General features: G+C 32.5%; 1 protein-coding gene across 1 annotated transcript in view; it reads left to right on the top strand.

Moving 5' to 3' along the window:
- LOC139527987 (telomerase-binding protein EST1A-like) overlaps positions 1-16,676 on the top strand; it is a 37,148-nt gene that overhangs the window by 17,510 nt on the left and 2,962 nt on the right. The window contains exons 7-19 of the mRNA XM_071323738.1: positions 1,808-1,886; positions 2,541-2,651; positions 3,079-3,267; positions 3,931-3,992; positions 4,459-4,598; positions 5,426-5,681; positions 6,206-6,303; positions 7,646-7,749; positions 10,450-10,632; positions 11,859-11,996; positions 12,222-12,372; positions 13,722-13,936; positions 14,754-14,835. Of these exons, the coding sequence (XP_071179839.1) occupies positions 1,808-1,886; positions 2,541-2,651; positions 3,079-3,267; positions 3,931-3,992; positions 4,459-4,598; positions 5,426-5,681; positions 6,206-6,303; positions 7,646-7,749; positions 10,450-10,632; positions 11,859-11,996; positions 12,222-12,372; positions 13,722-13,936; positions 14,754-14,835 (1,808 nt within the window). The remainder of the gene's footprint in view (positions 1-1,807; positions 1,887-2,540; positions 2,652-3,078; positions 3,268-3,930; positions 3,993-4,458; positions 4,599-5,425; positions 5,682-6,205; positions 6,304-7,645; positions 7,750-10,449; positions 10,633-11,858; positions 11,997-12,221; positions 12,373-13,721; positions 13,937-14,753; positions 14,836-16,676) is intronic.

Below are 16,676 nucleotides of genomic sequence, written 5' to 3'. Positions count from 1 at the left end.
TAAACTTTCAATATCAAGATCATTGTTTGCTGATTTTTTCTTGTTTGTTCTACTTCTTTAAAGACTTCCAGCAATTTTTGCAATGAATTTAGTAAAAAATCCAAGGTATTGAAGTGTCAAGGAATATTGACCCCCCTTTTTTTCATCTGGTGTCAGTAAAGTACTACAAATTGATCAAAAGTGCAGTCATGGTCATTTAACTGTGTTTATTTACATCAGTTAATAAAATTTAAGATATAAAAATTTCATTTGGAATAATAAATGGTGCTTTTGTGAGTTTCTGCAGTGCTTACATTAGGCTATGCTATCTGCCAAGTACATAGTATGACGCAATGCTATAAGGAGTAAAAATCAAATAATTTCATTAAATCTGCATGACAAAATTTTTTTGGGGGTAGTAAACAACTTATGTTTCAATGTTTAACACCACAGAATAACTTTATGTGCATTTATAACATTATTTAGGACATTTTTGATATAAAAGCATATTGTCAGGATGGGAAAAGCTAAAAATAGGACAAACTCAAGTTTTAGGCTCTAAATTTGCAATATGTGACATTTTGCCCCCAAAAAGATTGAAATGTGGCTACTATTATCTCAAATGATCAGTTAAGACAAAAAAAAACAATTGTTTGCTGATTTTGATGTTTCACTGCATTTTGCTTAAAGGTGTCATACCACCAATTAAAAGTCCCTATCTGTTCAACCAAATTTTGCAATTTTCACAGCTTTCTAAATATTTTACCTTAAGTTTAACTTCATAGAAACTAGGTATATCCTGAATTGTACAGGTGTCACCTTTCTGCATGCCAATTTTCAACATACATTCAAAATCATATAAGAAAGCAGAGAGCTTCCGAAAGGAGGTACCACTAAAAATAACCCCTGGTTTTCTGGAAATCTTAAATTAGTATACTATGGAGCGCATTAATCCTCAATTTTTAATGCAAACTCATAGACAGGTAAATTTTGGCTCAAAATGGTCTTAATATATTTCTCTTTCAACAAAACTTTCATTTCTGCAAATTTGTTGGTTATTTTAGGTGAACAATGACATCAAATGCACTTTTTTTTGTCCGAGTAGGCCTACTTTCACATACGTTCTAAATTTGAGGGAGTAATTGGTGGTATGACACCTTTTAGTCTTTTTATCTAATACTATATGCCATAGGTCAACTATATTCGGTGTATGGAAATATTTTATGATTTTTATGTCAGTAGCGCAGGTTTCTTTTGACTGTGACCTCATTTTCACGGTTCATTGCACAGTGTTAAGTTTTTGTGTTTTGGTCTATTTTTCTTAAACTATAAGTAATAGGTCAACTATATATGTTGTATAGAAGCATTGTTAGCTGTACATGTCTGCCTGGCATGGTTCATCTGACCTTGACCTCATTTTCATGGTTCATTGGTCTTTGTTTAGTTATCTTGGTTAATGTTAAGTTTATGAGACAGTTGTAATAAAGCTTTATACTTAGGACTATCAACATAATATCAATGATTAGTATAGAAGGCGAGACATTTCAGTGTGTGCACTCTTGTTTGAAAATTTTGACAAAAAACATGGTGCCAATTTTACGTGACGGCGACTATAACAATCATCGTACATTAGTGTTTTGACCCAAATTTAATATTTCAATGAACATGACCACAATTGCTGACACTATTTCAATGACATGAAATTAGAAAAAAAACCCACCAAATAATTGTTAGTGTAAGCATGATAATATTAACTACAATATAAATCTAGTTAACTGAATACAGGTTGAATCTGGATTGCATTTTATATTGTCATTTCTGATTTCAGTTGGTACACGAAAGCCCAGTTGTTGGCACCAAAGAATGGCAGACCATACAATCAACTGGCCATATTGGCCCTGTATACAGTAAGTGAACATTCTGTTTATGTAGCTCATACATTTTTCTTGTTTTTTTTTTTTTAAGTTGATTAGATCGTTGGTTTTCCCGTTTGAGTGGTTTTACACTAGTAAATTTTGAGGCCCTTTATAGCTTGCTGTTCAGTGTGAGCCAAGGCTCTGTGTTAAAGGCCGTACCCTTACCTACAATGGTTTACTTTTATAAATTGTTACTTGGATGAAGAGTTGTCTCATTGGCACTCATACCACATCTTCCTATATCTATTAGCATGATTAGTAGATTGTTAATTATGGTGGTCACATAATATATGTTTATTGACAAAACCAATTTCAGTTAGTATTTTGATTGTTCTTGGTAAGAACAGAAAATTGTTTATTCACAATATGCAGGAATATTTTTATGGGGTTTTGTTGTTGAGTGTCCCTTTGAACCCCAACCAATGCTGCATTTTGAATGTGAGAGTCAGAAACAATTTTCATTAGTTCTGGAATTTTAAGACTAAAAAAGAAAGACAATAAATTTTTAAACCTTCAAAACATGTAGTATATATTCTAAAGAGATCATCTTTTTTAGGATATTTTAATATGGTGTACTTCCTTGAATGATGTACAAATGTATATCTATTGTTTGACTGAATAAAATTACAAATTTTATTTTTTAAGAGAAGAAAGTTGGATGCTGTTTATTATTACATGAGAAGTTTAGCAGCTAGTAATCCATTCTTAACCGCTAGAGAAAGTCTAATGTCTTTGTTTGATGAAGCAAGGAAAAAGGTAGATACAAATTTAATGATTTCCATTTTGTAACAATCAGAAAAAGTGTCACTGTTATCATGATGACTAGCTTACCAAATTCAAACTCAAACTGTGGTTCATTTATTTTTTCGTTGGTACCGATTTTCTAGGATTGAGGAAAGCTTTCATTTTCATGGATATTTGAATAGTGGTTTTGCCAAAGTCTATAAAATTTGTTTAAAATTTTAATTAGTTAGACATTTGAATTTGTGGTTCCCGGCTCACCACAAAATCCATGACAATTGGTATCCAATGAATAATAATGAATCCACAAAAGATAAAGATTGAACAGATTGGGGAAAGTTTGAAATTAATATTTCTGTCAGATTATAATGAACAAAGGAGATTCTGAACATTTAGAACAAACATTTACCATTAAGTATAAAATTGTCATCAATGTTTTAAGGCCGAGGCAGCTGAGAAGAAAAGATCAGATGAAAAGGATAAACATAAGAACCCAAAACAACAACATCAACAACAACAACATAAACATGGTGAAAGAATAGAAATCTGGATAGGTACTGATGGGACAAGCTCTGAGGCCCATAAACAGGATGGCGACGGTGAAGATCTGGAAAAGATGGATGCTGTTGAGGTATTGTAGCTTAGATTTCAGTCTTTGAATACCATTGTAAATTGGAAAAATTTATCATGCATTTTATGGTTTATTTTTGTGGTTGTTGAAAAATTATTAAAGAATAAGGTTTCAGGATATGCTTCCTGCATTATTTCCATATATAATGCAATTGGTTGGTTCAAATTTGTTCAATTTTTTATATTTTTGTCAAAGGGTCAAAGTAAATACTTTGTCAAAATTTTAAAAAAATTAAACGAGCCAAATTAATTTTAGTTAAAGTGTTGGGTACCACCTTAAACAGTAATCCAGATTCCTTCCTCGTCTTTTAACCAGTTACTGAGAACTGCATTAAAAATATAAATGTAGATGGATTTAATATTATATTTAAATCAACTATTTTACAGAGGAAAAATTTAGTAAGTATACATTTGGAACATGAAATTTTTTTGTTTTTGTTTGTTCTGTTATTTTTAAGAGTTGTGTTTGTTATTTTATAAAATGTTGATTTTCTACCAAAGTTTTCAATTGTTTTAAAATGCCATACCGATTTAGTTTGACTGTTGGAGTTTTGATTATTTATATGCAAGCAAGGGCATCTTCTGTCAAGTTCTGTGTCCCATGAACACATTCTCCATGTATTTGTTTCCGTTTTCATCAACAGTTTTTATTTTTCTCTTTTAGTTGAACAAAAGATTTGTGCTGAGTTTCTTAAACATCCATGGTAAATTGTTTACCAAGATTGGGTAAGTTCTAAGTACCAATACACATATTAGTTTTTGGGGTTATTAGGTCAAAGATCCATGCCAGGTCATTCATGATTAAAGTGTAGAGTGCATATAATTGTTTTAAAAGTTTCTTTCAGGACAATATCTGATGAGTCATAAATCAGAGTTTTACCAGTATTTGTTGTATGATGTGTTTTATTAATTTGAAATTTAAAAAGATTGCCAGCAGACCTAACAAGCTCAAACAAACAAAAGTAAGTTTCAAACACAAAACATCTTGTACAACAAATCCAGAAAGATAGCACTTCATCTTATGCACCACTGCTGCATATGTAATTCCTCAATATTCATAAGCAGATTTTTTCTCTTCAAATTTTAGAAGATTTCATTAAAGATGCAAGAAATCATTCATTTATACACAAAATAATCTCAATTTGAAAGACTTCAAAACATGGAATTAAATAAAATATATATGACATTTTAGGAGAGAAAGTTTCCCTGAATGTTGTGCCCAGATGTTGAAGGAGTTCAGAGCCTTACTGAAATACAATGCAATAGGACCTTCACGGTTGTTACAGCTGATGGCAATCAATATGTTTGCTATTGACAACACAGCTCTTAAAGGTAAGAAATGAGATCTTTTTTCTTACTTTTCTTGTTAAACTTATAGGTACTTGTTGTTTTGGATGCCAACAATGATTTGTAGAAATTGTTTCATTATTTGTTCTAAACTTCTGGTTTGAGTTTTTAACGCTGACAGATTCTTTATGTTCTGACAATAGCGAGGAACTTGTAATTCGGTTGTTGAAGTTGGTGGCTGTCTGTCATATTTGTTTTCTTTCATTGTAGTATAAATCCAGCAGTTGGATTTCTCTTATGTATTGTTTCACGTTTTGTAATAGCCATTTATACTTTAGATTTTAAGTTTTTCTCATTGTTGAAGGCAGTATGCTGACTTGTAAATGTTGATATCAATATCATTTGGTCTTCATGAGAAGTTTTCTCATCATGCAATCATACTACATCTCAATATTAAAAGATATGAATTTTAATAAAAATATTTGGTACCAAAAATCTTCTTCTCAATAATCAGGATTTTATATACCCCTATACAGCACCATCTGACAAAGATATTAAATCTACACACATATCTAGCATAAGTGGTAAAAAAAAAAAACTGGACTGAAATTTAATTGGCTTGTTAATTTTGTTAAAAAATTAACAAAATATACAAAATAAAAAAAAAACCAAACCCACACACCTTATCGAAAAAAATTTATGGGATATATAGCAGTTTGACAAACACTAATTTTGATCATTGAGAAGCTTAACATTTCCTTAACCAATAGAACATGATTAAAATGTTCAGCTGATTTGACAGAGTTATCTCCCCGTAGTGTAATTCTACCACATCGATTCAGTTGTAATATAATTCTTAATATTGATTACAGATACTTCCCTCGCATCAGGGTTTAGGTCAGAACTACAGGAACAAGCTGTTGAACTTGGACTGTATATGTTTGGTATTTTAGTGGAGAGATGTTCAGATCAATTTAGAATCCACCTGAAGTCTTCAGACTATCCTACCAAATTATGTAATGCAGAACTAGAAGAACTGATTCCTGGGGTCAAAATCTGGACTGATTGGATGATTTGTAACTCTCAATACTGGAATCCTCCCCCTGCAACACTGGATCCAAGTTTAGGGTTAGTAAATACCCCCAACCCCAACTATAAGTTTTGTTATTCTTTTAAATGCAATAGATGATGTCCTATTTCATTACAAAATTAAGGGTATGCAGGTCGATGATGATAAGAACAGTTTTATTTTAATACATAAGTGTGAAGAAACGTATATTATTGTATAGCAATATGATATTTCCAACAGAAAGTAACCAAAAGTTGCGTGCAATAAATTCTAATATTGCACTAGTGCAATAAATCTTCAAAATTCATGACTTCATCAACAACAAAAACTTAGTTCAAACCAATTTTTACTTTCAAATATTATATTGCTATACAACAAAAGGGTTATTGCATGAATATTGGGGAATATTGTCCCTCGTAGAACATATATTGCACTCGCAAGCTCATGCAATATAAAATTCTACTCGGGACAATATTCCCCAATATTCATGCAATAAACGTATAATATTTTGCAATGCCAAACTATAAGGATGGTTAGTTTATATACTATAATGTTTATATGACATTTTAATGGTCTATTTCAGTGTACAAATAGATGTCTGGAGTGCTACAGCTGGGTTATGTAACATATTGAAGGACATTGATATTAATCATGTAAAACTATATACAGAAAGGAAGGAAGGTCAGTAGAATATATACTTGTAGATGGATATAAACAATAAAACCATGAAACAGATTCACACAAAGAACCAAAAAAAATAAACTACACATACTCTTTAGTTTTCTGCAACAAAACTAAGGTCCACCAAGAGATTACTCTTGGAATTCACAACAAAGGCTGTGTTTACATACTGAGGGACACACAGCCTTGTTTATAGTATATCATTACATAAGAAACACCTTCCTATAAAAAAAAGAGTATGTGGTATAATGGCCAATGAGACAGCTCTCCACCAGAGACCAAAGGTCAGTAGAATATATACTTGTAGATGGATATAAACAATAAAACCATGGAACAGATTCACACAAAGAACCAAAAAAAAAAACTACACATACTCTTTAGTTTTCTGCAACAAAACTAAGGTCCACCAAGAGACTACTCTTGGAATTCACAACAAAGGCTGTGTTTACATACTGAGGGACACACAGCTTTGTTTATAGTATATCATTACATAAGAAACACCTTCATATTAGAATTAGAAGATGTGGTACAATTGCCAATAAGACAGCTCTTCACCAGAGACCAAAGGACATAGAACTAACAGCTATATGTCACAGTACAGCAAAACCAATACAGCATAGTCAGCTATTAAAGACCCCAAAATGACCAATATAAAACTATTCAATACACTTGTATAGTTTCATGGAAGTTAGTTTTATTTGAGAGAAAGAACCATGTGTGCAAAAACTGGTTTGTCAATGATAACTATACCTAGATTCATACCATAAAGTTGAGAAAGGAAATGGGGAATGTGTCAAAGCGACAACAACCAGATTATACAACAGACAGCAGCCGAAGGCCACCAATGGGTCTTCAATGTAGCGAGAAACTTGCGCACCCGGAGGCGGTCTTCAGCTGGCCTCTTAAAAAATATGTATACTAGTACAGTGATAATGGACGTCATACTAAACTCAGAATTATACACAAGAAACTAAAATTAAAAATCATATAAGACTAACTGAGGCCAGAGGCTCCTGACATGGGACAGGCGCAAAAATGTGGCCGGGTTAAACATGTTCATGTTCTTTTATTGTATTTTGTTTAAAACTGTTTGTCATAAATTTACACTCTTAATCAGAAATAGTGGTCCAATAAAATAAAGTCCAAGAAGGCATGACCAGAAAGAGCATAAACTAATTTTGTGCAACTTAACATGAACAAATTGAGATTTGCAGTATTCATCAAAGGACAGTAACCCAACAACACATAAGACATTTGTTATAAATGTATTTATGTTTTTGCACACTACCAATGTTACATATTATAATCAAAATCAAAACGCTATATGCATTTATATTTTTAGGATGTGAGCCAGTTTTACTTATGGAAGATTCAATGTTGTCAGGATTTGTTCCCCTACTCAGTGCACCAATAGAAATTTCATTTGTACATAAACTAGTTGACAAGGTATGTTCACCGTAAAGAGTACTTGTTTTAAATGCTTAGGTGAGAGCCGTGGTGTAGTGGTTAGTGCATCGGACCACTAACACAAAGGTTCCTGGTTCGATTCCCGTCTGGGATAAAAATTTCAGGGACTGAAGTTTTCGGCTCTCCCTTGACACCATTTTTGAGTATGGTCTTGAGGAAACAATGATAGTCCGTCGGAAGGGGACGATAAATGGCTGACCCGTGTTAAGAGAGAGCCATATCTCTTGCACGGTAAAGACACCCTTGTAGATTTCAAAAAAGAGCAGGCTAATGCCGCTACAAGGCAGCACTTGGATAAGGGTAATTTCGGGTTTTGGCGATCAACAAAAAAAAGATCCAGAGAGGTGACAAAATACATCATATTTTAATGTTAAAATCCAATACAAGTGACAGCTGGGAACAGTATATCATGTATATCTAACAATATATATGCTCATGGTGACAGTATAAATTTTCTTTATCAGTGATAAATGTTGGTAATGCATGTTAGATGCTTTTAAAGTGTAAACATATTACTGCAATTTCAAAAGGTATTTTTTTCTCAATTTTGCTGGATCAGTTAAACCTAAGCCCATATTCATTCCTGTTTGTCATTTGAAAAAGATTGAATGACATACAAGGTCAATCTCATAGGCGTCACATATTCATATCACTTTGCTAGACCTAATTAATGTGTACTAGACTTTGCCCAATGTCAGGCAACCATGGGAATGAGTAATTATGGGAACTTTGTTTGGGAGACTTCGTAGCTGCATTACGTTACAATTATTTCTTTATTATAAATTTTATTGATGGAAAAAAATGAGCAGGTTTAAAGAATTTACCTTAATTATATTTTGAATTATTTCTGGTCCTATAAAAATTTTCATTTTGATATGGGTCATTTTAAAGAAAACATATCTTTCAAGCCCAAGAATGTTTGACCAACTGTTTTATAATTACCTGTCATTTTAGTCCAACCTTAGACATCACAGAATTGGGGTGAAGGTGGGGGTCATTTACATTTACTATGGGCAGGTCAGTCAGACCTCACCTTTGATCCCTGGAGTAGTAAATATTTATCTGATTTGTGTCTCATAACTTTTGAAACTGTAGAACATAAACTCAGTTTTCTTTCCAGGGAAGCAAGTCCATTCATACTTTTACAAGCTTGTACTTAAGTCAACTTGAACTACTAACAGTCAACTAATACCGATGTTAACTATCAACTAGAAAAACTGCAATCATTGCAAACTTGTACCACTGCAGACTCGTGACCATGAAAAAAATATACTTGATATATGTGTTGCTTTTGAAAACCTTGATTAAATATGAATTATTTGCCTTAATGATTAATTCATTAAATGAACATAAATAAATGTACAATATATGAATGTTTAATGTTTGTTCTTTTAATTTAAATCTTTAAAAAAAAATTGAAGCAACATTGCCACAGTTTTCATAATTATACCCCCGCTTTAAAAAAGGGGGGGTATACTGTTTTACCTCTGTCTGTCAGTCCGTCCGTCCGTCCATCAGTCCGTCCATCAGTCAGTCCATCAGTCAGTCCGTCCCATGAAACTTTCGTCACATTTTTCTCAGGAACTACACATCCACCCTTTCTGTAATTTGGTATCAACATTTATATATGCCAGCCATACCCTGTGATGCCTTTTCAGATTCATCACTTGACAACTTCCTGTTTACCGAACACTTGTCTGATTTTACACATGATAGCCAAGTTGAAAATTTCCGTCACATTTTTCTCAGGAACTACAATACAAGGATTTCTGAAATTTGGTTTCAGGATTTATATAAGTCAGCTATACCGTGTGATGCGTTTTCAGATTCATCACTCGACAACTTCCTGTTTACCGAACACTTGCATATTTTTACACTATTAATATTATCCACTTGCGGCGGGGGTATCATCCGTGAGCAGTAGCTCGCAGTTTCACTTGTTATGTTTGCCTTGGTTTTTGGTTAACTGCCTACAGCGCTTACAGTGCTTTGATTGTAAATCAAGTTTAGTGTAAAAATAATTATTCTTACCATCCAAATCTTGTGATTAACTGTCTGTGTAGTGAAATTGGCAAAATTGGCATGTTTTGTTTTATCCAGACTTGTGTTCCTTGCTGGGCAATAAAAAATACTCATAATTCTAATGCAATTTGTATGTAACAATTCTTTTCATTGGCTTAAAGTTGCCGTCAAAACCACAGTTTACCAGGCATAACTAAGGAGGGACAACCATTTTGAAATGATTGAATCAACAAATGTTCGATTACTACTATATAATCGAAAAATAAAATAACACATACCTTGAATTCGCCTATTTAATGTTATTTTTACAGAATTTGAAGCATACAGGTAACGTAATAACCTCCAGTTTGTAAGTTTTCATTTGTATGACGTCACATTTACCCATGACGTCTTGGCGCCACAATCATTCATAAAGTTTCACAGATTTTTTTTATTTGTCAAATTTAGACATTTTTCCAATTTGTATCGTATTATTTCTTTTTCAATGCATTAGAATGGGAATAGCAGTACTGTAGTTGAAGAGTTGGCACCGTCAATTTTGATGTACTACAGTACTGTTATTCCTTAAATCTTTTGCTAAAACATATCACTGAATCATAGATAAAAATCCTTGCCAACATTTCTTACTCCTCATACTTCATTTCTATTATATTTAAGGAGATTGCTCAGGACTGCCTGAGAATACAGAAGTTACAGTTGTTTGGTGATTATTTATGTGGTATAGAACCTCCAATGTTAGCCTATAATGTAGAGACTAAACAGTATTACTCCATAGCTTTATCTGTCGAGGAAACAGAGGAACAAAAGAAACCTTCCTTATCAGCCGAGGAATGGTCAGATGTAAGTGAATAAAAATAGATGTTGGTTTCTCTGATTTTTCAAACTTTCGAAAAAAGGTGTCTACGCCTGTTGACTTCACATATAAAGGACATAAATTTCTGAAAACCTTTGAAAAGGAAGGATAAAAATTATAAGAGAAACAGATTCCACCACTATAACTCGTATATTACAATATATCTCCACTCTCAACAGTTAGATTTTACTTATTTAAAAAGCTCGGCAAATAAAACAACATTAAGAAATTGTTGATCTTTTGTCTCATGTGTTAAAAGTGAGCTTGTATTGTTTAAAGTCATAAGAAACGAGTGACCGGTGAAAAATAATGTTCTTCCAATTCTTGAACCAATGCATACAAACATCATAAACATAGTCTTCTGTGCACGAATTTATCATTTTTTTCGTGTAAATTTCGTATAATCGGCAATTTTTTTTCAATCGGTCTGTGTTGTTGTGAAAATATGGCAGGTTATTAAAGTTTGTGTTTTGAAGCCGAATTTTAACGATTGTCACCTGTGTCAACAATCGACAAAAAATCATCAAAAAAGCATGGAAATTGAGCACGTGTTCAACATGTAAATTCAGATAATAGTTTATTTTAAGGACATCCATGGGTATTGTGATCACCGGATTTTTACGAGATGGGTCACACTGAGGTCACTTTGCATACGGAAATATGTGGGGGAATTTCTTCCTGGAAGGAAGCAATGAAAATAAAGTAAACTTCTTCTAAATATGAATAAATTAAAGAATTTTCTTCAGAAAAAAGTATATGTACATAAGTTTTATAATGAAAACTATCCATTGAGTTATAAAAAAGCATATGCATTATTTTTTTTAATTTGAGGTTTCTTATGACTTTAAGAACATTAAGATGTGTTTAAGCTTGTATAAACATCATCTTGAGTTAAGGATAACTGTAGGAAAACATTTCTATTGTTTGTCAACTCATAATCCACCTAGTCTTAGACAAGTTGTCAACAAATGCACAGATATATATGAATAGAAGAAATAACGAATTTTATAAATAAAAATATTACAGGATAAGGAACCAAGCAGCCTTGACCCTCAAGTCAAAGGAATAACGGCTTGGTGGAATTTCACCCAACAATGAATTTGTAGCTGGGAAACACCCTCTCCCTTATTAAACCTGAAGGCTTTGATGTTTTTTTTCTTCTATTTTTAGAATACGATAATATAAGTTGATTAATGTAATTTGTTTTTGACAGGATGGAGATGTAATTATAGAGAGTGAAGAGGAGATAATCCATGGTGGTGATGATGACCACGTCAAACATCTTAAAAAGAAAAAACTTCAATTGAAACAGATTAAACAAGATCAAGAAAAACATAAAGAAAATATACAGGTAAAACTTGATCTTAAAGTAAAAAAAATCTTCATATGGAACTGATTAAACAAGAGCAGGAAAAACATAAAGAAAATATACAGGTAAAACATGAAATACTTAAAAAGAGGAAAAGCAAAGAATATGTACTAGATTAATTTACTACATAATGTAAGAAAATTGAAGGAATTAGTTATTGTCCTTGAATACAGTTTATAGTAATATCATGTTCTTTTTTTATTGCAGAAAATAATAGACAAGAATCGCCACCACTGTATCGAAGTAGAAATACATCCAATATTCCTGGTACCTGATACCAACTGTTTTATCGACCATCTTCCAGGCCTGAAGAAACTGATACTGTCAAAGAAGTTCACTATCACTGTACCATTAGTTGGTAAGAAGAGTTTTATTAAGCAAATAGTAAAATTATGTACTGTGGATTCCAATCTAATTAAAAACCGATCTCTCATCGCTTCCGTTTTCTGATATGTCGCGTGGAAGATCTAATGAAACCCACTTAAAGGTCACATGTGAGTGACCTCGTAGGTGTGTCTTTTTCGACCTATGAAAATGAGTCTTCTACGATCTTGAAAGTTTATCGTAAGGTAAAGGGATGTAACTCATTTTATTTACGAAGAAATCGTCAATCCAAATAATTCATAAACTTTTTTGATTGGCTTATTAATAGGTCATCAAGTCATTTGCATATCATTAGAAATTCATAATTTTCAGTTCACTCATATGTGACCTCAAAGCGGGTTTTGTTAGTTTTCCCATGCGACATATCAGAAAACGGGAGCGATGAGAGATCGGTTTTTAATTAGATTGTGTGGATTCATTTATTTTCTTGGGTATTGATTTTTTGTGCATTAAGGAAAACGTGTATTTTTATGCCCCACCTATAATTGTAGATGGGCATTATGTTTTCTGGTCTGTGCATCCTTCTGTCTGTCCCGCTTCAAGTTAAAGTTTTTGGTCAAGGTAGTTTTGGATGAAGGTTGAAGTTCAATCAACTCGGAACTTGGTACACATGGTCACTATGATATGATCTTTCTAATTTTAATGCCAAAATAAGAGTTTTGACCCAAATTTCACGGTCACTAAGCATAGAAAATGAAAGTGTGAGGGGGCATCTGTGTACTATGGACACATTTTTGTTGAGGATATTTGATTAAGTGGTTTTGTCAATGCATGCTTGCATACAAGCCTATAGAAAGTTTATAATTTGTTGTATATTTAATTTGTTGGTCACCTGTACTCATGAAAATAGGTATCCAACAACAAAAATGAATTCACAGTAATCAATGATACACAACTTTTAAAATTTGAAGACTGAAATATCATTGGCTGATGTAATAATTGTCAGATTGACAGTAGAACAGATTGTTGTCAGAACTTTATAAACAAAGCGTAGACACAGTATCTGTATTTTAACTTGTCAGCTTGTCCTTGCATAAATTACAGTACTAAACTAATAATATTACTTGAACATATTAGTGAATTTTGAAAACAAGGATGAACATATTAGTTTAACTAGTTGGATTTTTTTACAATTCAGAATGATTCAGGGATTTGGAAGGAATTAAAAGAATTAAGTTTGGAAACCAAATTTCACGGTCATGTAAACATAGAAAAAGATAGTGCCAGTGGGGCATCGTGTACTAAGGACACATTCTTGTTTTATCAAATTTCAATAATAAATCATACTACATGTATCAAGTAATATATTTTTCTAATTTTTAGTGATCAATGAATTGGATGGCTTGGCCAAAGGCAGTAAAGATGGACAAAACAGTACACAACAACATGCAAACAGAGTGAGAAAAACATCAGAGGAAAGTGTGCAGTTTCTAGAGGCTGAATTTGAGAAGAAAAACTCTCACTTAAAAACTCAAACATCAAAAGGAAACATATTAGAAACTATTGCATTTAGGAGTGAAGAAAGTGAAAATGGAACAGTAAGTAAATAAGATACGTACTGTAGATTCATTAATATTTGTTTGATACCAATTTTTGCTTGTTTCATAGGTACAGAAGAACCAAGAAATTAAATGTTCAACGAATGACAAATATTCTATTGGCTTGTGTGCAAACTTCAGCAAATACAATGAAATTAAGTATCTATGAACATGTAATTGTGTTCCAATATTATACAAATTAAAATGTTTAAACATTGAATTTAAATATGAGTGTAAATACCATACTGAAGAACATTCGGCAATTTTACATATATCTGTACATGAACAATAACAGTCCTTTCCAAATGAATGAAATTAGAATGCAAAAAAACTAGATATTAACAGAAAATTTGGAAATGGGGAATATGTCAGACCAAAGAGCAGAACACTGCCAATAGCCACCTATGGGTCTTCAACACAGCGAGAAAATTTAGCATCCAGAGGCGGGCTTCAGCTGGCCCCTAAATATGAATGTGTACTAGTTTTGACAGTGAAAATGGACTTCATACTAAACTCCAAAACATATCAATGAACTAAAATTAGAAAAAATACAAGACTTACAGTCTACAGATTATTAAGATAGTTTATGCATGAAAGTGTTTCCACTGAATACTCATGAAATATATATAAGTGGACATTAAGCAAAAGCCATTGAATCACTATTCACATTTAATTTTTTATGATTTTTTTTTTATTTCACAAGTTATTATGCTCCCATTATTGTTTACTGAAAGTTCCACCTGACCTACATATACCTGTGATAATGTTTCATTGAATAGCTCTAAAATTAAACTTTTATCTGTTTTTTTTTCTTCAGGGGAACAATGATGACATAATATTGTCTAGCTGTTTACACTACTGTAAGGATAAAGCCAGAGAGTTTATGCCTAAAGAGAAAGGTTAGTAGAATCTGTAATAATATATTTATTAGGCCAATTAAAATTAATTGCTAGATTTTCATCCCCGCCCGCCCCTCTGAAATCGTCCCGTCTAGATTTTTTTTATTTAACAAAAATACGATTTCCGGATTTTGTTCATGTCCGTTACCGGGAACCATCGATAATTTCGTTTCATTCAAAACTTCCTGTTTCAAATTTCGTTTTTGTATTTCTTCGAGTAATCTAACGAAAATGATTAAGTCGACATATTCTGCTGCTCCTCTATGATGACAACATCATCTACCGAGAATAGAGATCGATAACGAGAAGGGCATGAAATATTTGAGTTACGAGTAAAACGCCTTGTCCTTGAACGCAAATTGCGGTAGTCACAAGCAAGGATTTGTATAGTAAATCCTTGTCACAAGTGAATCGAAAACCGTGTTTTTTACTTTATTTATACAATGACTTTGTGTCAGGAAATTTGGACTGAATGTTTTCCAAAGCGCAAGAATTGTAGAACAAATTGGTACAAAAAAACATGACTGGATTAAAGAAATTGACACAAGCACGAACTTATTTGATTTATGACCGTATATTGAGAAAAAAAGTCGACAAACACGCATTTTAATTATAACAAGCCCTTATATTTACCCATGGCTGTTGTTTCTGTTGACAAACAGAAAACACCTTCTGTAACTGTCCCAATACCCTCAATTTAGTCATTAAACAACAACTACTTTTTGGTTAAGTTCATGTTTTACATCATAATTACTTTCAACACCGAGTTTAAATTTTATTCTGTACTCATAATACTTGTGTTGCATACAATTGTACCAATACATTTTATTGATTTTATGGGGACTACAAACCATTGCTTAGAAGGCAAAATAAATTTGGTGTAGGTATAGTCCAACTGAAGAGAGCATTTCTCTTCTTTTTGATGTATACTATAAATAGGTTTCTAAAGCGGAAATTACATGTATAACCGTGGTTGTCAATCAGGGATTTTTATTTAAGAGTTTAAGAGACTAGCATATACTCCGCGGTATGAAGAACTCGTGACGAGGGTTTCATATGAAATAAAATTTAAAAAATAAAATCCTCCCACCCGCCCCATTTTTTTCAAAAATTTGGATGAAAATCTACTAATTAATTTTAGTTGGCCGTATAATGATTTGATTTTTTTTCGCATCATTATAAACCATATTGAAGTGATCATAAGAACAATTAAAGAGTAAATGTAAGCTTTCCCTTCAGGATTGAAGTTGCTTGAAAATCAGGATAGTCACTATTATTGAAGGTTTGGATTGTCTATATTTAGTGAATAAAACGAATTGACTAATCAGAAAGCAGTATAGGGAAGTCTTTTGCATTACACAAGACTATCTAAAAACCAAAATATATAATTTACTGGAAGGCAGTTTTTTTTATAAATTATATGTTGATAGTTTATCAAGTTTAATTTCCCTTTGAATTTAAGCTGTTTTTGCAAAGCAGGCAAATTTCCAAAATGGTTCAACTTTAATTTGAGGCCTTAGATGGTAAGAAATGACATACATGTATTTTAACCTTTCACCAAAAATTAAGAGTTGTTACATTTTTGTCGAGCCTGCAACTTTTGTTGCAGAAAGCTCGACATAGGGATAGTGATCCGGCGGCGGCGGCTATGGCGGCGGCTTTAGCTAACTTCTTAAAAGCTTTATATTTTAGAAGGTGCAAGACCTGGTTGCTTCATTCTTTGTATATAGATGCCTCATGTTACGAAGTTTCCGTCAGTCACATGTCCAATGTCCTTGACCTCATTTTCATGGTTCAGTGACCACTTGAAAAAAAAGTTCAGATTTTTTGTAATGTTGAAT

The sequence above is a fragment of the Mytilus edulis genome, chromosome 6, assembly GCF_963676685.1.
Source record: "Mytilus edulis chromosome 6, xbMytEdul2.2, whole genome shotgun sequence".
Classification (NCBI taxonomy): Eukaryota; Metazoa; Mollusca; class Bivalvia; order Mytilida; family Mytilidae; genus Mytilus; species Mytilus edulis.
This window is presented reverse-complemented; position numbering and strand designations above follow the sequence as displayed.